Source organism: Loxodonta africana, chromosome 13, assembly GCF_030014295.1.
Source record: "Loxodonta africana isolate mLoxAfr1 chromosome 13, mLoxAfr1.hap2, whole genome shotgun sequence".
Lineage (NCBI taxonomy): Eukaryota > Metazoa > Chordata > Mammalia > Proboscidea > Elephantidae > Loxodonta > Loxodonta africana.
The window spans coordinates 35,403,421-35,425,757 of record NC_087354.1 but is presented as its reverse complement, the minus strand read 5'-3'; the positions used below and the strand labels follow the sequence as shown (position 1 = coordinate 35,425,757).

The 22,337-nt window shown below is 48.1% G+C and overlaps 1 protein-coding gene across 2 annotated transcripts in view; it reads left to right on the top strand.

The window, feature by feature from the left end:
- ARNT2 (aryl hydrocarbon receptor nuclear translocator 2) overlaps positions 1 to 21,671 on the top strand; it is a 199,910-nt gene extending 178,239 nt beyond the window's left edge. For both annotated transcript variants that reach the window (XM_064267202.1, XM_064267201.1), the window contains exons 15-19: positions 1,804 to 1,903; positions 4,521 to 4,659; positions 5,348 to 5,513; positions 18,878 to 19,014; positions 21,271 to 21,671. In XM_064267202.1, the coding sequence (XP_064123272.1) occupies positions 1,804 to 1,903; positions 4,521 to 4,659; positions 5,348 to 5,513; positions 18,878 to 19,014; positions 21,271 to 21,369 (641 nt within the window). In that variant the 3' untranslated portion in view covers positions 21,370 to 21,671. The remainder of the gene's footprint in view (positions 1 to 1,803; positions 1,904 to 4,520; positions 4,660 to 5,347; positions 5,514 to 18,877; positions 19,015 to 21,270) is intronic.
- The last annotated feature ends 666 nt before the right edge of the window (positions 21,672 to 22,337 follow it).

Sequence of the window (22,337 nt, the reverse complement as noted above, 5' to 3'; positions counted from 1 at the left end):
CAGAACACAGCACTTAGGTTAACTCATTTAATTTCCACAACATCCTATTATCTCCAGCTTTCAGTTGAGGAAATTAAGGCAGAGTTAAATAACATGTCTAAGGCTGATAAGTATGGCAGAGCTGGGGTTCAAACCCACGGAGCTGAGTCCTCTGGACCGTTCCACTGTGTTTCCTCGCCCACAAAATGAGGATGCCTCATATCTAGCCATGGAGTGGGAAGGGTTCACTAAAATAGCTTCTGAGAAAGTACTTTCATTACCCCTTTTAATCTTCCCAGCTGTCACAAAGGCTCTCGCTAGAAAAGAGTTTGGCAGTTCCTCAGAAAGTTCACCATGGGATTACCAGAAATTCCACTCCCAAGCGTGTACCCAAGAGACTTGAAAGCAGGGACTCAGATGCACGTGCACCAGTGTTACTGCAGCGTTGTTCACAGTAACCATGAGGGGGAAACAACCCAGTGTCAAGTGTGGTGTGTACATACCACACCAAAACCAAACCCATTGCCGTCAAATCGATTCCAACTGGTAGTGACCCCATAGGACGGAGTGGAACTGCCCCATAGGGTTTCCAAGGTAGTAATCTTTACAGAAGCCAACTGCCATATCTTTCTCCTGTGGAGCAGCTGGTGGGTTCGAACATCTGACCTTTTGGTTGGCAGCTGAGTGCTTTAACCACTGCCCCACCGGGGCTTCTTTTGTATACATACAGTGGAACGTTACTCGGCCATAAAGAAATGAAATTGTGATACATAGTACGACACGGATGAACCTTGAAAATGTTCTGCTGAGTGAAATAAGTCAGCCACAAAAGGACAAGTATCATTGTATGATCCCACTTACGTGAAATACCTAAAACAGGCAAATGAATAGAGACAGGAAGTAGATTAGAGGTTACCAGGGAGGGCCTGGGGGTGGGGCAGGAGGGCATGGGGTACAGAGCTTAGTGGGTATAGAGTTTCTGTTTGAGGTGGCGAAAATGTTTTGGAAATAGATCATTGATGATGGTTGCATAACATTGTGAACATAATTGATGCCATTGAATGGTACACTTAAAAATAGTTAAAATGGAAAATTTTATGTGTATTTTACCACAATAAAATTAACAATTAAAAAGAGGCAGGGGGGTCATCAATTTAGATTTTCAACATCACATGCCAGCTGTTAACCTTTCAGGGCTTTAGAATCCTTTTACCTGTTTGTTCAGGAATCAGTTTGCTCGGTGTATATTTTTCAAGGGGCTGCGGTGGTTCAGTGGTAGAATTCTCGCCTCCAATGTGAGAGACCCAGGTTCAATACCAGCCAGTGCACCTCAAGCATAGCCACTACTTGTCTGTCTGTGGAGGCTTGCGTGCTGCTATGATGCTGAACAGGTTTCAGCAGAGCTTCCAGACTCAGACGAGGAAAAAAGGCCTGGTGATCTACTTCTGAAAATCAGCCAGTGAAAACCCTTTGGATCACAACAGCCCAATCTGCAACCAATCATGGGGATTGTGTAGGACCAGCAGTGTTTCATTCCGTTGTGCATGGGGTTGCCTTGAGTTGGGGGCCTACTCCACAGTCCCTAACAACAAGCTAACAACGTATTTTTCATACAATGACTTCCTCTTAAAAAAAAAAAAATTCTTACCTTCAGGTGGCATTGGCCATAGCCCCTGATGCTCTCAGGTGTCAGAAAGGCCCAGGAAAGACAACTATTCTGCGGTGAGGGCAGAGCGGGCTATGTGGGGATGGGCTGCCCAGGCCTGCACCTGTTCTTAGGACTGGGAACCTTCACGTGTGAACCCTCTGCTCTGGTTTTCCTAGCGGAGAAGAAAATGATGAGCTCAGCTTCCGCAGCAGGCACCCAGCAGATCTACTCCCAAGGCAGCCCGTTCCCCCCCGGCCACTCGGGGAAGGCCTTCAGGTACATGCTGGCCAGGGGGAAGGGGGCAAGGGCCGGCAGGGAAGAGACCTCCTCGCAAAGGAGGCCCTGGTTTCAGAGCTCATCGGCTCTGTGCGCTGCAAACATGGCAAACAGTACTGATGACTGTCCCACGGGCATTGGGCCAGGCTGGCTTTGTTGCTCTGCTTTTGGAGAAGAGTGACTGGACGAAAAGAGTGACTTGAGGAAGGGGGTCCTGAAGAGGGTTCAAGGTGGCAGTGGTGGGTGGGCGCAGAGGGAGAGGGAGGCAGGCAGTTAGGACGGACAGTCCAGCTGGAGATGCTGAGACCCGAGTTAGGCTGTTGTCGTAGAAATAGAAAAGTGGGGTAGACTGGGAGACAGTCATAGAGGAGGAAAGGCAGGCTTTAGGGCCAGCTGGCGGTGTGGGGAAGGAGTAAAGGGAGGACTCCAGCACTTGTGTGGAGCCTGGCAGGGTGAAGATGCTTACTAAATATTAGTCTCTGAGATGGATGGGTGGATGAATGAATGAATGAAAGGTAATGATGAGACCTGAAGCCTGTGGAATGGGCAGAATGTCTGTAAAATCTAAAGGGCCTTAGCTGGTTTAGGGTGGGGAATGTGTGGAATGAACAACTCTGGTGTCCAACATGGTCACAGGTAGCCCTGAGCCCACATCCAAGGTATGCCCTCATCTGGAGTCTTTTGCCTATGGTCTGTGACCTGCCTGTCTATACCAAGGCAGGCAGCTGTAGCCCAGAGGCTCATGGGGGCTGCTGGGCCCAAGGTCCTTTCCTTGGCCTCAAGAAGCCCTGCCTTTCAGCCAGGGCACCAGCCAGCAATGTAATAGCTGGACCTTACCAATGCCATGGGGAAGTCCCCAAGGGCTGGGGGCACAGAAAAGAGCAATCAGAAAATACCCTCTGAAGTCATTCATTCATCCGGAAGGAGAGTGGTAAAGAACCCTTGTGTTAAGTGAGGAATTGATTTTAGGAAGATGAAATGTCTTCCTCTTAACGTAAGCAACTGAACTCATTTTACAGTGGTTCCTCCCATCTTAGGTGGAATCAGATCGCATAGGAAAACAATATTACAACACAATTCATAAAACTATACCCAGTTGTCTTAGTCTTCTAGCGCTGCTATAACAGAAATACCACAAGTGGATGGCTTTAACAAAGAGAAATTTATTTTCTCATAGTCTGGTAGGCTACAAGTCCAAATTCAGGGCGTCAGCTCCAGGGGAAGGCTTTCTCTCTCCTCTGTCGGCTCTGGAGGAAGGTCCTTGTCATCAGTCTTCCCTTGGTCTAGGAGCTTCTCAGGTGCAGGGACCCTGGATCCAAAGAACATGCTCTGCTCTGGATGCAGCTTTCTTGGTGGTATGAGGTCCCTATCCTCTGCTGGCTTCCCTTTCCTTTTATCTCTTGTAAGATAAAAGGTGGTGCAGGCCACACTCCCTTTACATCGGATCAGGGATGTGACCTTAGTAAGGGTGTTACAATCCCACCCTAATCCTTTTTAACATAATCTAATCTTGCTTCATTAACCACAGGCAGAGATTAGGATTTACAACACAGGAAAATTATAATCACAAAATGGAGGACAACCACGCAATACTGGGAATCGTGACCTAACCAAGTTGACACATATTTTGGGGGGACACAATTCAGTCCATGACATTCTGTATCAGCTGCCTTTGTTTCAAAGCCCAGCTGAAAATCCACCTCCACCCAAAGCCTTCTGTGGTTAGCCCCGTTCCAGCCCACTTGATTCACTTGTGGGCCCCCAGAACTCTGCCCTGTACACTGAGCTAGCCCAGGGAGGCAGGAGGAGGGGCCGGAAACAAAATGTGAGTCTTTTCCCACCTCCCAATCCTTAATGAGCTCCCTGTATAATCCACATAGCTGGAAAAATCCCACGGAAGAACTGCTGAGCAGTGCCTAGGAGCAGGGGCAAGTGGTCATAGACTGAGCCTGTGAAAGCACATGCAGACGGCACTGAGCACAGTGTGATGCACGCAACAGGTGTCTAATAAAGACTGGTGGAATTAAATTGAAGATAAACTGATAGGAAGTAGAAGAGGTACATAGGAACATGCTCTGGGGAACCGGACTAGCCATACCAGCAGGTTTCCATGGCAGCTTTGATTTCTGCTCAAAACTCCCTATCTGGCAGCCTGCATCCTATTCCAGAATCCTTAAGCCTTACAGGCACCCCCAAAGGAACAAATTAACCAAACACAAGGGGGTAAGTGAACACCAAGCCTGATTTTTATTCTAAGAAGCTTCTCTTTTCATGGGAGCCAAACCATGTGCTGAGAGCAAAGGAAGCCCAGGGGTAGGATTGGGGCTTGAGTCAGGGAGGGTAGGGAGACCCCTGTAGGGGAAATGAGGCTGAGGAAATAAGAGATGCTACCAGGACCACTTGGGATGGCAGAGGAAGCACTAAAGGAAGGCAGAGAAGGAAGACCACGTGGCTTTGTGGCTTACTGTGTGGTGGCCTTTTTATCTAGTAAGGTGCTGCACTGGGGAAGAGAAGGCAGGAAGGTGGCCCGGTTGAGGGCCTGGCACAGTGGGCTGGGCTCGTGGACTCATCCAAGGCAGGGCATTTCTCAGGGTAAACGCACTCTCTTCTCTTCCAGCTCCTCAGTGGTCCACGTGCCTGGGGTGAATGATATTCAGTCCTCCTCGTCAACAAGCCAGAACATGTCCCAAATCTCCCGGCAGCTAAACCAGAGTCAAGTGGCATGGACAGGGAGCCGTCCACCCTTTCCCGGACAGGTACAAGCATCTGGGAGGGCGCTGCCCCCAGATGCCAAGAGGTACCTCCCTTCTGAATGGGCAGAGCTGCCAGGGTCTTGACTCCAAGGATGGGCCAGTGCTCAGAGCTGGAACTGACTTCCCCCAACCACAACTGGGCACCGAGGAGCGCTGGCCGCCCTACAGGCACCTTAGAGCAGGGTTCCTAACAGCCTTACCACATCTGATTTCAGCTTCTCTCCTCACAGTCCTGACCTGAGGAAACTAATGCGAAGGGGCCAGGCCTATAGAGCCCCTCCATTCACAGTTACCCCCTCACCACTCTCGCCTAGGAGTACATGAAAATACGCAGTTTTGTGACCCATTCAGCTCCCTCCTAGTCACTGGGAAGATGTGTGCTGATTGGCTTGAGGGAGTTGTGTTTATACTACCAAGGCCTCCGTAACCATGGAAACCAGAGTCCCCAGATTGGGTTACTTCAACCAGACCTGCCCCAAAGATCCAAGGCACAGTCTTGTAGTTCTTGGACCTGCACACACTGGGCTGATACCAGGCCTGTGACTGGCCATCCAAGAGGGCCACAGGGAGTTGGTGTGGGCCCCGAGTAGTCACTGCCACTGCCTTCTGCCCCTGTGGAAGCAGTGACAGGCCCGGAGCATCAGGGCAGGGCCATTGGATGATGCTCCTGTCTGGTTTTTCCTGGTTTTAGCAAATCCCATCTCAGTCCAGCAAGACTCAGTCATCTCCCTTTGGGATTGGAACAAGCCACACCTACCCGGCTGACCCATCTTCCTACAGCCCTCTCTCCAGCCCAGCTACCTCCTCGCCAAGCGGGAACGCCTACTCCAGTCTCGCCAACAGGACTCCAGGGTTCGGTAGGTGGGGAATGGGGAACAGAAGTCCTGGGAGAGCCAACCAGAGCAGAATGCTTTCTGAACATCCTGAGTCTGGGGCTTAGCCCCCAGCTCCCAGAACCCCAGGACCAGGTTTGGAAGTCCCCAAGATCCTGGGTTCTTGCTGGCCATGATGAGGCCGGTGGTATTTCTGAGAGACTGGGTGCTTTTGTGACTTGACTCTAAAGGCACTGGGTACTATATTCCTGTGCTCTCGTGTGATTTTGAATGATTTTTTTAACCCTTTATGGCCACTGACAAGGATTTCCAGAGCCCCCAAGTCAAAAAACCCAATAGTCTTGTTGCAAAGAAACTGGGAAATAATCACAGGGCTGACAGACCGTGGAAGTAAACATTGTAGAGTTCTCTCTGTTTAGTACTTAAAGAGGGATGCTGTCCCGTGTAAGAGTACCTTTCTTAGCTTAGTTAAATGTCAGGCCATAAAGGATTAGGTGGCGCCATCCCTCGCGTATCCCTCAGGAGCCCTTGCCGTTGCTCACTCTTTGTGTGTCTGATGAACCCCCAACAGACCCCCCACAGCCAGGGTTCCATTTCATGTAAGGAGGGGTAGAGAAGAGCCCTGTGATACTGATAAAAGGCCCAGGCTGTGCCCGTTCATCGCAGTGCTGTAGTTGGTGACATCTCATAGCGTGGCTCACAGGGCATTTCTCTGCAGAATCAATCATTCTCAGGCGCGAAGCTGAGCCCAAACAGCTGAATTTCCGTTGGGCAAGTTAAAAGCTTCCATTTAAGCCATTTGTCTGCCAGCCTTATTGGAAACTCTGTGCCGTCTCCCTAGCCAATGATGTGGAGTTCTCAGCCCACCCCCTCCTCCTCACCTGCCTCCACTCCTAATAGCAGCACTTATGCCTCAGTCAGCCTTGGGGTCCAGCATTTCTGGAGCCTTGTTTGTCTCTCCAGCCATGAATCCCATTTACTTGGAGGATGTCCTCATGTTCAGCCTTTATATATCCTTGTGTTTTTATTAAATAAAGCTAAATTTAGATCCACAGTCACCCGCTTTAAAAAGGAGGATCCCTGTGGCTGTTCCTTCAAGTCAGCCAGGAGCTCCATGCAGGAGACACCCCAGTTTCTGGCTCTCAGGAGACCCACCCCCTCCCTTAAATGTGAGAGCATTCTCCTCTCATTTCGTCACCTGGGTGTGGTAAAACTCTCCGTCTGCATCCTGAAGGCAGCTTTGCCGACTTGAAGCACTACAGGTACCTAGTCATTCCAGGCAACAGGAGAGACCCATCTGGACGGACTGACTCAGCACGCATTCGCGTTCGCGAGCGGCAGGCCCCATGCTGAGCAATGGGAGGACAGATCTTCTCCAGAGGGCCCCAACCCTGGAGAAGATGACAGTCCAGAGACTGAGATAGAGAAGACGGATAGGTAAACGGAGGAGGGCAAGCCAGCATGTAGGTGCAGCAGCTAAGGTCTCAGTGGAGTACGCTGGTGGCTGAAGGCCAGGAGGGTCCTTGTGTCCAGCAAGGCCAGGAAAGGCCTCCAAGGAGAACTAACAGTCATCCTTGGTAAGGCCTCGGAGCATTTCACTGTGGCCATTACAAGAATGATCCGACACCTGTAGCTCTGTCCATCTGTCCAGTCTCTGCTAAGCAGATGCCAGGCCCTAAAGTATACATGGAGAAGGGCCCCAGGTAGGACAAAGCCCTTGGCTCAGGCCTCTGCACAACGCTGATGGCCAAGACAGGGTCACACAAAGAGGGACAGAAGGCTTAGCAGCCATTATTTTTACAGTTGCCTTCAAAGTATCTCAGATGATAATAGTGACACACATTTGAATTCATTTAATGCTCACAGTAGCCGCATGAGGCAGGTACCATTATTATTGCCATTTTATAGATAAATAAGGCACAGAGAGGTCAAATAACTTACCCAAGCCCTCAGAGCAGAGAAGTGGTAGAGTCATTCCTGTAGAGCCAAGATGCACACCTGGGCAGTGTGAGCCGAGTGTGTGCTCCCATCCACACTGCTCTGTAATCTTACCATCATCTTCTGATCCATGCTTCAGGGAATCTTAGAATTAAGCCAGAATCGGAGGTCTCAGTGTCAGTCTCTTGATTCATACGAATGAGAAAGGGGCTGGAACCCTTCCACTGAGGCCATGGAAGATACCATAAAATATATAAATTACGGGTTGAGAAGTTTCACGTGGCCTCACCGCCAATAACTCATTTGTGACCCTTGACCAAATGAAGCATTTGAGTGGACTAGGATGCACGTGGAGTGTTTAAAGCCAGCCTGCAGGGGCGTGAGCAGGTAATGAATAGAGACAGAAAGCTGAGGAGAGAGAGAAAGGTGACAAGGTGTGAGGATGGAGGGGAAGACCTTGGCAGGTGGGAGCCAGGATTATCAGTGATGACGCTGCTCAAGGATAGCTCATGGTGGAGGCTGTCACATCAGGGTGGTGTGAGGTGGTGAGTGAGGTGGTGCCAGGCCCCCTGACCGTGAGGCCTGTGGAGTGGGAAGCAAGTGGCCTCCACCTCAGAGGGCTTCCGGGAAGCAGAGTCATCAGAGGGAGCCCAGCTCTGGTCAGGGTACGAGAAGAGGAGGTATGTGAGTAGGAAGAGGACCTGAGGGGCTATTTGTTACCGAGATGGTTGCTAGTGGGGCACAGTGGATAAGGGGTGAGGGAGGAGAGCAGATGAGAATGGGTGGGTGGGGAATGCATCAGAGCAGTCTCCACTAATGATCAGGTTCATTGATAAGAAACAAAGCAGTTAAAACAACAGGCAGCATTTATATAGCAGATCTGAGTGGCTTCCCCAGTGGCCTCTCGAGGGCGTGGATGAGACAGCTGCAGCCCGAGGCCTGCTGGTTGAACACCAGGGGTCATAAGCATGGCAACACCCTGTCATACCTGTCTTCAGTCAGTTATCCATGACCAGATACCTGCCTCCAGAGAGGTAGTATAGTCGACCCTGACCTCCCTCCTTGCTGGCTGGGGCAGGCAGCGGTTCTGGAGTACCTGCTGAGCTGACTTGCTGGACGTCACCCAGCGATGGTCCACGTGGCTGACATCAAGGGGCAGCAAGCTTAACAGGTCCCTTTTGAGCAGTAACTCGACTTCAGCTGGACTCCTCAGGATAGTTTTGTGGATTGAGTTCATGCATTTAATGAGAAAACGGGCCTGCCTGGCTTCCAGCCCCTTTCTAGGAACCACATGCTGGTTCTGTTCCATGAGCTCTCAGGAGCCAGCTCTCAAAGCATTTTTTGCATTTCAGGCCTATTGAGTTATCTTGATGTGCTGTACTGTTAAGGAGCCCTGGAGGTACAGTGGTGAAGCGCTTAGCTACTAACTGAAAGGTCAGCAGTTCAAACCCTCCAGCCACACTGCAGGAGAAAGATGGGCCAGTCTCCTTCTGTAAAGATTACAGCCTGGGAAACCCTATGGGGCAGTTCTACTCTGTCCTTCAGGGTCGCTATGAGTCAGGATCGACTTGATGGGAATGGGTGGGTGGGTTATAGGAATGTTACAGTTGTTTCCAATCTTAGCTTTAATTTCAGTCTGACTCAGGTCACAGTTGAAAAACCTAGTTCTTTAAGATGTGGCATCCACAAACAGAGCTAAGAAATCACACAATCCATTTATTTAAGCATTCACAAATTCAAGCATTTGTTTCCTTAACAAACTAAATGGGGAAGGTGTTGTGTCAGTCAGGCCACAGAAGACAGAAACCACACCAGGAATTTGAACAGGGAATTTTGAATATAAAGTTTTGTTTTGTTTTTGTTTTTTACTAATAAAAAGTGGTAAAGGAAGACCTAGAGAATACAGGCATAGCAAATGCAGGGAGCAGTTTCTACCTCTAAGGCTGAGGGAAAGTAGACAAGAACAGACCTTAAAACTTGGAAAAGAAGACCCCGCCTCCACAAAGGCCAAGTCAGACCTTGTGGAGAGGGTGGCTGCTGCAGGAATGCACCCCTGCTGGTGGTAAGCAACCTCGCCAGAGGGCTTGGGCTGCAGTTGGCCTGTAGAAGCAACCAGCCAGGTGGCAGAGAGGTGGCACTAGAAGGTGCAGGTGGATCAGAAATGGTCTACAGACATCACCCACCAGGTGGCCAAGAATTTCACTGGAGAGTGCCAGCAGGCTGGAGCTGGTTTGCAAGAAGCCACCCTCTGGCTGATAGAGAGACTTGCTGAGGAGTGAGTGTCACTGGGCCTCCTGCACATTGTTGAGAGACAAGCTATAAGAAGAAAATTTTTTAAAAACCTGAACCAGGAAAAGCAGCCCCTTCCTATGCTATGGCATGTGGTTTCCTTTCAGCACCCCCTGTTGACAAAGGCTAGCTTTTACAATTGGCAAAGGAGAAATGTTTACAGGGTCCAGCTCCAGTATCACAAAGCAAAGCAAAGAAGGGTGAATTTGGAGCTAAGAGGCAATAAATTGGTAACTGGTAGGGGCATATGTGACCTGAGTCCCCGAACTTCTCTCTGGCTCAGCCACCACTAGACATCTGCTCATTGCCATTATGATGTTTCTTGCAAAATGCAAGGACCCAAGCACACAGGTTGCTCCATGAGAAGTGTCTCAGAGATGGCTGTGGCAGGCCAGGCATTTATTCCTTGGTTGGCTGTGAGTGTGAAATATGTGCACTCTCAGTTTTGGTTCTAAAATACATTATTTTTTTCTCAGTATGCTTCCAAACGTATTGGCTTGGCAAGCACAATCGTATCCGTTGCTTCTTGTTCCCCATAATCTTTCCAGTTTAGAAAGAGGTAATTACGGCATTTCATTCATGCATGACCTAAGTCACGGCAGGTCAAAGCAGATCAAATCAGGGACACAGCAGAATACACTAACAACTTCGAGCACGAGTATCCTTTACAAAGGTCAAGAAAGACATCCGTAACACAACTGCCCTGTCTCAAGAGAGCCATGTGCATCTCAGCCGGACCCAGCCACCCCAGCAGATTTACTTTGGAGAGGGTGATTGAAAGAATTTGCCATTCCAAAAAATGTCCAAAGAGTCTTTCAGTGAGGAATAGGATGCAAAATTAGAGGTGGGGCAGTAGGTGGGACCAGCACAGTGAGGGAATAGATAGGATTTCAAAACACTTAATAACCGGAAATTTTGGCAGACACCATACCCCGTCCCGCCATGCACTTAATCCTGCACCCCAGACTAAGCCCTGTGTATGCTTACCAGCAAATTTGAGGGACTCACAGGTCCTTCTTAGTGATGAAAATATGAAATCTTAGCCAGAAATCTTGGGTTGTGAGGTGCAGTTCTTAACTGAGAACTACAGTGTGCTTTCAGCCTTGAAGGTATCTAAGAAAATGATCTACCTCTTTGGTGTTCTTCGTTAGCTTTATCCAGCAGAGCTTCTCGATTTCAGCAGTACTGTCATGTTAGACCAGATGACTCTTTGTTGTGACGGCAGTGGGGGGTGCTCCTCTGTGCATTGTCTGCTGGTTAACAGCATCCTTGGCCTTTACCCACTAAATGCCAGTAGCACTCCTCCATTTATGACAATCAGAAATGTCTCCAGACATTTCTTGATGCCTCTGAGGGGCAAAATCACTGTCCGTTGAGAACCATTGAGCTAAAACCCAATCACATAGGCCCACTGAGCAGGACTTCAAGTGAGCTTTGAATCTTAGGGCAATTTCTGAATCAGCTGAGTCTCATAAGGAAAAATACTGGTCAGCAAGAGTGAAATTATAGCACTGAGCTCCAGTAAAAAAAGGAAGATGTCATCCTCCTTCCTCTACAGCCTAGAAATCCATAAGCTCCTCAGGATTTTGACCTTTGGCTGGCCCATGTGTTGTTGTTTTTAGGTGCCATCAAGTTGGTTCCAACTCATAGCAATGCTGTGTACAACAGAATGAAACACTGACTGGTCCTGCGCCATGCCCACAATCATTGTTATGCTCGAGCCCATTGTTGCAGCCACTGTGTCAATCCATCTCTTTGAGGGTCTTCCTCTTTTTCATTGACTCTCTACTTTTTACCAACCATGATGTCCTTCTCCAGTGACTGATCTCTCCTGACCACATGTCCAAAGTATGTAAGATACAGTCTTGCCATCCTTGCTTCTATGGAGCATTCTGGTTGTATTTCTTCCAAGACAGATATGTTCATTTTTTTGACAGTCCAGGGTGTATTCAATATTCTTTGCCAACACCACAGTTCAAAAGTGTCAATTCTTCTTTGGTCTTCCTTATTCATTGTCCAGCTTTCACGTGCATATGATAAGACTGAAAACACCATGGCTTGGGTCAGGTGCACCTTAGTCTTCAAGGTGACATCTTTGCTTTTTAACACTTTAAAGAGGTCTTTTGCAGCAGATTTGCCCAATGCCATGCATCTTTTGATTTCATGACTGCTGCTTCCATGGCTGTTGATTGTGAATCCAAGTAAAATGAAATCCTTGACAACTTCGGTGTTTTCTCCATTTGTCATGATCTTGCTCTTTAGTCCAGTTGTGAGGATTTTTGTTTTCTTTATGTTGAGGTGTAATCCATACTGAAGGCCATAGTCTTTGATCTTCATCAATAAGTGCTTTAAGTCCTCTTCACTTTCAGCAAGCAAGGCTGTGTCATCTGGGTAACGCAGGTTGTTAATGAATCTTCCTCCAATCCTGATGCCCCGTTCTTCTTCATATAGTCCAGCTTCTCGGATTATTTGCTCAGCATACAGATTGAATAGATATGATGAAAGGATACAACCCTGATGCACACCGTTCCTGACTTTAGACCTTGCAGTGTCCCTTGTTCTGTCCAAACAAGTGCCTCTTGATCTATATACAGGTTCCTCATGAGCACAATCAAGTGGAATTCCCATTCTTTGAAATGTTAGCCATAATTTATTAAGATCCACACGGTCAAATGACTTTGCATAGTCAATAAAACACAGGTAAAGATCTTTCTGGTAATCTGTGCTTTCAGCCAAGATCCATCTGGCCTCAGCAGTGATATCCCTGATCTCCTGAATCGGACCTGAATTTCTGGCAGTTCTCTGTCAATATACTGTTGCAGCTGCTTTTGAATCATCTTCAGTAAAATTTTACTTGTGTGTGATATTAATGATATTGTTCAATAATTTCCATATTCTGTTGGATGACCTTTCTTGGGAATAGGCATAGATATGGATCTCTTCCAGTCAGTTGGCCAGGTAGCTCTCTTCCAAATTTCTTGGCATAAATGAGTGAGCACTTCTAGCGCTGCATCTGTTTGTTGAAACATCTCAATTGATTGCCATCAGTTCCTGGATCCTTTTTTTTTTGCCAATGCCTTCAGAGCAGCTTGGACTTCTTCCTTCAGTACCATTGGTTCCTGATCATATGCTACCTCTTGAAATGGTTGAACATCGACCAGTTCTTTTTGGTGTAATGACTCTGTGTATTCCTTCCATCTTGTTTTGATGCTTCCCACATCATTTAATATTTTCCCCATAGAATCCTTCACTGTTGCAACTCGAGGCTTGAATTTTTTCGTCAGTTCTTTCAGCTTGAGAAATGCCAGGAGTGTTCTATTTCCAGCTCTTTGCACATGTCATTGTAATACTTTGTCTTCTTTAGCCACCCTTGGAAATCTTCTGTTCAGTTCTCTTACTTCATAACTTCTTCCTTTTACTTTAGCTACTTGATGTTCAAGAGCAAGTTTCACAGTCTCTTCTGACATCCATTTTGGCCTTTTCTTTCTTTCCTGTCTTTTTAATGACCTCTTGCTTTCTTCATGGATCATGTCCTTGATGTCATTCCACAACTCATCTGGTCTTCGGTCATTAGCATTCACCACGTCACTTCTGTTCTTGAGATGGTCTCTAAATTCAGGTAGGATATACTCAAAAGTCATAGTTTGGCTCTCATGGACTGGTTCTAATTTTTTTCAGTTTCACCTTGAACTTGCACATGAGCAATTGATGGCCTGTTCGCAGTCTGCCCCTGGCCTTATTCTGACTGATGATATTGAGCTTTTCCATTGTCTCTTTCCACAGATGTAGTTGATTTGATTCCTGTGTATTCCACCTTTTGAGGTCCATGTGTATAGACACTGTTTATGTTGGTAAAAAAAAGTATTTGCAATGAAGAAGTTGTTGGGCTTGCAAAATTCTATCATTCGATCTCCGGCATCGTTTCTATCATCAAGGCCATATTTTCCAACTACTGATCCTTCTTTGTTTCCAACTTTCACATTCTAATCACCAGTAATTATCAGTGCATCCTGTTTGCATGTTTGATCAATTTCAGATTGCAGAATTTGGTAAAAATCTTAAATTTCTTCATCTTTGGCCTTAGCGGTTGGTGTATAAATTTGAGTAATAGTCATATTAACTGGTCTTCCTTGTAGGCATATGGCTATTATGGCTATTATGTAGGCGTATGGATATTATCCTATCACTGACAGCGTTATACTTCAGGATAACGCTTTTTGACAATGAATGCGAAGCCATTCCTCTTCAAGTTGTCATTCCTGGCATAGTAGACCATATGATTGTCTGATTGAAAATGGCCAATACCACTCCATTTCAACTCACTGATGCCTAGGATGTCGATGTTTATGCGCTCTATTTCATTTTTGATGATTTCCAATTTTCCTGGATTCATCCTTCATACATTCCAGGTTCTGATTATTAATGGATGTTTGTAGCTGTTCTCATTTTGAGTCTGGCCACATCAGCAAATGAAGGTCCCAAAAGCTTGACTCCATTCCTGTCATTAAGGTCGACTCTACTTTGAGAAGGCACCTCTTCTCCAGTCGTCTTTTGAGTACCTTCCAACCTGGGGGGCTCATCTTCTGGCACTATATAAGACAGTGTTCTGCTGCTATTCATAAGGCTTTCACGGGCTATCTCTTTTCAGAAGTAGACTGCTGGGTCCTTCTTCCTAGTCTGCCTTAGTCTGGAAGCTCAGCTGAAACCTGTCCTCCATGGATGACCCTGCTGGTGTCTGAATACCAGTGGCATACCTTCCACCATCACAGCAACAATGCGCCAGCCCCCACAGTACGAGAAACTGACAGACACATGGGGGTCCACATAGTGGCAGCCAGTAACACAATCTGTTTGGACACTTTGGCTGGCAGGTGTCCTGTACACCCAGTCTTGCTGAAGAATCCAGAAGATCAAAAGCAATACAGCATGGCTGGAACCCAGCCCACAGTGCCCACCAAGATTCACAAAGTTTGTACCCATACACAATGGCTTTTGGAACAAGAAGGCAAATCACAAGAATGTTGGTGACTACTAGAGCTTTGTTTCACAAAGAGGCTTGTGGGTTCATCTTGGAGACAGGCCAGGTGCAGCCCCTGCTCACCGTCTCTGCAGTGCAGATCAGTCAGGGCCAAGGTTTGGACTGAGAAGCCACAGTGCTCCTGGAGAGGGTGCACTGTAGTTGTTGCTCGTTACTTAGTCAGATAGATCACTAATACAATTCAGGAAAGATAATTTCAGTTGCAGAGGCTGAAATGAGGGTTTTCACCTTAACTCTTCCATCCCATGGCCAGTGACCTCATCTGTCAGGTCCTCACTCTGTATGTAACTTCTTCTGGGAAGACTCAAGTCTGAATTAGGTCCCACTCTCACATCCTTTCACAGCTGCCTGTACCTCCTTCATGAGAGCCCTTAACAGTTCCAATTGCCTAGTTACTCATCTGTTTTTCTTACTGGATTGGGCCAGTGCAGATCACACTGTTCAGTCAATACACTATTCAGCGTCTAGTACGCAGTTGGTGTTTGGCATATATACTGTGCTTATCAAATGGATGCACAAGCCCTTCAGAGTCAGAAAACCTGGGTTTAAACCCTGGCTCTGGCATTATGATTAAATGAGGTGGGCAAGTTTCTTGATATCTTTGAACCTTAGTTTCCTTATCTGAAAAATATGGATAATGGACCCATCTCTTAGAGTTATAGTGAAGAGGAAATGAAAAGAAATAATGCACATGAAATACCTCGCACAGTGCCTGGCACACAGCCAGTGACCCAAAAATACTAAGTTCTTTCCCTCCTTCCTTAACTAGTTCATGCCATTCCCAAAGCAGTCCAAATAGTTGATATGTTTACTGTGTCCCACTTTATGCGTTCACAGTGTGTGGACATTACCACTGCCAGGCCTTGAGCATCTGTTGTAAACGTGTAAGGAAAGCACTTCACAGAAGCTTAAGAATTTTTATTCTGAAATTTTACATCAAGCCTTCCCCAGATACAAATAGAAAGCCAATCTTCTGCTGATCCGCACCCTTCCCACTCTACCCCATCTCTAAATGTCCCTGAGGTAAGACTGATTAAAAAAAAAGAAGTGCACTTGCTTGATCACAGGTTGGCTATGCCCAGGAAGCTTCAGATTTGAGTAGAAATAGACGTTTATGGGATGTTCATGTTCTTCCTTCTTAGTCCTCTCGCTCCCTTCCTTTCTTCATTCTTTCCTTCAGCAAATACTTATTGAAGCCCCTATGTGCCAAACTCACCTTACTAAAAACTAGGATAGACATAGATGGTCCTTGGCCTTAAGTTGCTCACAATTTCAGGGCAGTGGATATGGTGTGATGAGTACGTTCATAAAGGATGGTACAAATGCCATAGGCAAGCTAAGAGGAGAGACTGAGGAAGTCGCCAAAGCCTTCTCATACAAGGTCACATTTTATTAGGGCTTTGAATGTGAGTAGAATTCTCCAGGCAGGAGAAGGGGAAGGTGTACATGGCAGAGTGAACACATGGGCAGTAGCACAGAGATACAACAGAGCGAGGTGTTTGGGGGAAATCTAAGGATTGTCATGGGACTGAGGTAAAAGGGACTGGGGTTACAGAGAACAGCAGTGGGAGATGAGCCTGGAAGCTTAGGCAGAATCCAGTTTATGAAGGGTATTGGATGCCAACTCTAAGGAACATGGACCTGTTTCATAGACGGTACTGGGCTATGTTAGTTTTTAAGCACTGGCCTACTATTTTAGGAAGCTAACACACCAGCTGGGGTAGAGTAGGAGCTCAGTGAATATTTGCCAAATGAACCAATGAATCCTGGGAATAGAAGTGATTGTCCCCATCGAGTCATTAATAAGAAGGAAGGCCTGACTCAGATCCTTGCTTTCAGCATATGCTAGGGGACAGAGAAATAAGTAAGACTCTCACTGCACCTGAGAAGGAGTAGTGGAATAAAAAGCAAATGTAGCCCTAGAAGTTAACAAAACCGTTTCAAGGAGAGTGTGATCAAGAGTGCTGGATACCCAAGAGAGATTGGGAATGACTCTTGGAATGCCTGTTGGACTGGGTTCCTCAGTACGGACTTGGCTGTGGAGTGATTACTGGGGGTTAAGAAGGGTTACGGAGGGAGGGAAAAGTAAGGAAGAAGATGCTGTGTATATGGATGGCTTTAGAAGTTTGATGGCAAAGGGGAGGGGAGGTAGAAATGTAGCTCCAGAGGAAGGAATTGCTGAGAGAAAGGATTCTTGATGGGCAAGACCACAAGGAAGTCATTGTTGAAACAAGATCTTGGAGGAAGCCTGAGGGTATCTGAATGGCAGTCACGCATCCTGCCCCAGAGTATTTCAGGACTGGTCCACTGTCTACCTTGCCCTGACCTTCAGCCCCCTGTGGTGACGGTGTTCATCCATCCATGAGCTGTGCTGTGCTGTGCTGTGCTCCCACTCTCCAGGCTGCAGACGGGGCCGGCAACTGTGCAGTGGGAATTTCCTCACTGCTCCAGCTGGGGCTGCTGCAGATTTTGCCACAGTTATGAGCCAGGCCTGTCTTTTACTCCCAGCCAATTTGAGATTTTTCGATTTCCAGATCAGGCCAGTAGGCATGATTCTAGAAAGATTTCTTCCTGACCCTTGGAATTGCATATGAGGGTATTCAGAAAAGGCATTCAGATTACCAGATGCGTATTGTTTACCACCAAATTCCATGTGCACAGTAGACTTAAATCCCTCCTGTGCTGAAGTCAGTTGGAAATGCTCCCTTCCCTGATTTCACAGAACTCCTACCAACCGTTGTCATCATGCAAAGTTGGAAAAGCACCAAGAATGAGGCATTAAAGGGAGCTTATTGAGAAGCCTGAGTAGCTCAAGCAGTTTGCAATTGGCTGCGAACCTAAAGGTTGGCATTTTCAATCCACCCAGCAGCTCTGCAAAAGAAAGGCCTGGTGAACTGCTTCCATAAAGATTACAGCCAAGAAAACCCTATGGAGCTGTTCTACTCCGTAATGCATGGGGTCACCATGAGTCAGAGATGACTTGATGGCAGCTAACAACATTGATTTTATTAAAAGCCTGTTAGGTCTCCGGCAATGTGTGTGGGGTATTTGTGTGTGTGTGTGTGTGTGTGTACACATTTAACTCAGTGCCCCCCTGTCATTTAAATCCCTTGACTGATTTAACTCAGTATCCACCCATCAGGTGGGGTGAGGTTGCCTGTAGTCAGCGTGGCTGTTGATGGGCACTGTCCCACCACTCAGAGCTTTACAGAGAGCCCATCACCTCCGAAATGTTATTGAATGGTTTGAAAGAAGAAAAAAAAGTTCCTGGCATTTATGATGTGCCTTAAGATAAACGAATTCTTTCTGGGTAAATCTTTAAAAAAAAAAAAAGTTTTAGATAAAATTTGGCTTCTTTTTCTAACCATCTGTTTCTGCATTGGCTATTCTTTCTAAACTATAGACAAAAGCAAGGTCACGCTCGTTTAAAAATTAATTTGCTAATTCCCACAGAAAATCCTTATCTCCACCCCCCCCCCCAAATTCCTTCCCTCCCAAACAAACTGATACTAAGATACTCTCAGCTGAAGGGACAGACGGTAAAGGATCACAGCTCTTGCTTGTAGAATGTCACGTACGGCTGGCTTTAGCCGAGTTCCTGGGCAGATTGTGACAATGGCAATTCTCAGTGAAATGCTGAGGGCCAGACTCCTTTCAAACAGCAGCTTGGAGCTGAGAAGTCCCCCTTGGTGGGAGAGCGTAGAAGAGGTGAGGTCTGCTTCTCCCTTCTCACGCCAACACTGGCCCTACCCATGCCCTGGGTCCCACAGACATGCCCCTGGCCCCCAGCCACCTAACCGAAGCGTCCATTAGTGGTCACAAAGGGCATGGAGGACACCTAAGGCTTAAACTGCCTGGTCACCTGGCAGGCAAACTTCAAAGAGAACTGCCCTCTCCAGCCAAGTCCTGCGCCATTCCTCAGAGGGCTCTCCTTTCTGTGTTACCCATTGGCTTCTCTAGTGCTAAACTGACGGACTTCTAGCTGAGTCAGAGCGAAAGGGCTGGGAACATACCCAGCCAGCCTTTCGGAAGTGTGGGGCCCTCTGAGCTGCAATGGTTCTTCGGGCTCAAGGGACCATGAGATGGCTTTTAAAGGAAGTGTCCTGTCCGTCGGGTCTTTCAGCTGAAGGTGGACAAAGTAGCGGGCAGTTTCAAGGGCGGCCCTCAGAAGTCTGGTCACAGTGGCAAAGCCAGCACCACGGTCAGCAGAGCGGTGAGCAGCACTCCCACCAGCAGCCCAGTCAGACTGAAGTGTTCCAGGTAAATCGAGCGAGCACCGCCTTCTCGTAGGTACCGGCGCCTTCTCTCTGCTTCCTTTCCCCCTCGGTCTCTGCCGCAGCCGGTGGCGATCGTGAGTTCTGGCGTGGCCTGAGTCATATTGTAGTCCTGAGCTAGAGGGGAGTCCAGGCGTAGCCAGCCCTGTCCTGCCCAGCGAGAAACCTGAGACACACTTGGCAAAGGTGAGGGGGCCTTTAGCCTTTGAGCTGAGGCAGACAAAGCAGGATGCTGCAGTTGGAGACTCCCCTGCCTCAAGCCCCACAGCTGCCCAGGAGAGGTACACAAAGCACAAGGCCGAGGGGACCCTGCCCAGGATGCAGCACCTGCTGCCTCTCCTGGGAGCTGCAGGCTCCTTCAGACCTGACTGCCTCCAGTTGCCCCGGCCCACTCGTCACCCCTGCCGCCACCACCCAGGAGGGGAGGATGGCCCAGCCCAGCCAGCCCTGGCTCAGCTCTTCTCTCTAGTTAGGCCCAGTGGTTAAGATCACCAGGCACCTGGCCTTGGGCTTTTAACTGCTCATTGTTTGGGACATTTCCTGGTCCATCCCTGGGAGCCTGGGGCAGATCTAGCCTAACTGTGCAGCTATAGTGGGCCCCACTGACAGCCCTGCAGAGTAGCACTCTGACCCCTTGGGGTTTTCTGGACTCCACTGTCAGCCAGAAATGTTCTCATTGGAGGCTCTGAATGGGGTACAAGTCCACTGACTACCCCTCAGCCAAGTGCTTGGCCTATCCCACCAGGTCTGCATGAGGGAAAAGGCCCTGTTACAAGAGCCCAAGCTCTCTGTGTCTTACCCAGAGCCTCCACATGCCTCAAGATCCTGGGCAAGAATTGCATCGTGGCCACCTGGGGGACTCCTAGGATTATAAACCCCCTTCCTAAGGGCCAGCTCTTCACTAACCCTCGCTTTCATCCCAAACTCCTTTCCAGGCAGGCCAGCCAGTATATTCACAGACAATGGTCTAGAGGCCAGATATCATTTAAAAGGGGGCAGTCTCCTTTTAAATATGCAGGAAGTACCTCACCTGGGCCTTAGCCTGGCCTGCACGGACTTCCTGATGGCCCTCATGTTCCCCCTGCCTCCTGTGTAAGTCCTGGTACTTACCTTCTACGTCACCTCAGCCCCTAAGGCAGAGCCCCCCAAAGTGGATCTTAATTGTCAAGATGCTAGAATTCTTGGTCACACACTGGTTACACTCAATTATTCAGATTCTTTATTGCAGGACTTCTCAGAGTCTTTATTATACAGGCAGTCTCCAGATTACAAACAAGTTTCTTTCCTGAATCTGTCTTTAACTCGAATTTGTACATAAGTCTGAACAGTTACGTATCTAACGTCATTTAGTCAAATGTTTTATCTTAGTATATAGTATATAGCGTACCTTTCTTTGCATAAAAAACATTAAAGAAACACTTTCCAGTATATTAAATCGTCTTTAATATAGTAATACAGTAATAATCGTGTTTTGATGCTTGTGGCAAGGTAGCACACGTTTGTTATTACGAACCATTGTGTGTACCTCGAATTTTTAATATAATAAACTTTATGAGGTTGGTTCGTAATTACGGGCTGTACATAAGTTGGACGTTCGTACCCTGGGGACTGCCTTACTCATGAGGACTGAATTTCTAGACAGTAGGTAATGTATGCCTTGTACCCCAAATTTATTTGCCCACGGAATTCTTTTTTTTACTGGATATCTCATGGGCCTGGAATTCCACAGAAAACACTTCGGGAAATGAGCCATAAGGACTGGAATATTGCTACTGCTACTTTCTAGGTGGGTTTTCTGAGGCCCAGAGAACGTGAGGGGTTTGTCTAAACCGAAGTACAATAAGCATGCAGGGATTTGGCCCTGTCCCCACGGTGCACAATGAATACAGGCCACACAGATCTTCTTCACACAAGCTCCTTCTGCCCCACCTTGCATTTTGTTTCTTTTGCATTTGGGTGCATGCAGGGGCCAGGCAGGGTTCTCCCCAATGTCCTGGGCTTGGCTTTAAATAGACAAAGGTTGTGTCCTGAAGTTGTGTTTGCGTGCTGGAATGACAGCTCCCAGGGGAGGGCGGAACCATTCCCCAGGGTCTCAGATAGTTGAGGCCTCAGAGGGCTGGGGACTATTCTGGGCTGCCCCAGAGAGATGACAGTGAAGGTGAGTGGCAGGCTGAGCTCCTGGGACATGCCCAGTGTGCGGGAGAATGACCCGACTCCCCTGTGGCTTTTTTCTCTTCTGCAGGACATGCTGCCCATGCCAGGAGATCCAACCCAGGGGACTGGCAACTATAACATCGAAGACTTTGCCGACCTGGGCATGTTCCCGCCTTTTTCTGAGTAGCCTTGGGCAGCGCGAGGCTCCCGTGTGCAGTGCTATCTGCGCTGTGACATCAGCTCTGATGTGAACAGACCTGCCCTCGCCCTGCCTGCCCTGGGCAGGACCCCCACCAGAAGGCACCCCACCCCTGTCCCCATGGACCCTCATTGCCCAGCTCGAACAGGCAGCCTGGCCACTCTGCACTGGCCAGGGGTATTGGTCGATGCTTGGGGATTGGTTGTATTTATTGTATTCTATCTGTGCTTTGAAGGGGACATATCCAGCCCTTAAATGTGATTGTGAAGAATCTCTTAGTAGATACCTTACACCTGGTCAGAGTTCATTTAAGGCTCAGAGTGATCTGGCAGCACCAGCAGGCCAGCCCAAGACTCTGAAATCTGGTTGCTTCTTGTGTTTAACTTTCACCGGATGAGTGGGGATCAGGGGGTGCTGAGCAAAGAGGAAGCAGGATGCATAGCCTTTGTTCTGTGAGTTGACGGTGACGAGCACAGAGCACAGGGACACCGAGGGGTGCTGGCTTCTCCGCCACTCAGCTCAGCTAAACCTGTCTGTGCATCCATTGCACAGGGGGACGGGTGTACTTTGTGCAGTGTGACATGACTTCCTGTCCTGATGGATGTGTTGTGCCTCGTGTCTGTCATGTACAGCCAGGGTGAGTGTATAGCAATCAGACTGTATTGTGAGCATGAGAACCCCGATGTGGAGCCCCTGTCCCCAGGTTCAGCAGCACCCTGACTGGGGGTATCTGGGCCCTTGGTTTTCAGCCCTGTTGGCCTTGGCCTAGGATCTGGAAGCTGGGCTGACATGGTGCAGGCCTGCACATCAGCAATGTCACCAGGAATCATGGCTGGGGACCGTTCTTTGGTCTAAGCCTCTGGTGCAGACTCAAGGACTCCCCTAGAGAAACCAGCCCCTTCCTCCTGTAGGAGGCCCCCTGTGGGAGCGCCTACCCTCTCCCACTTGGCTCTGGA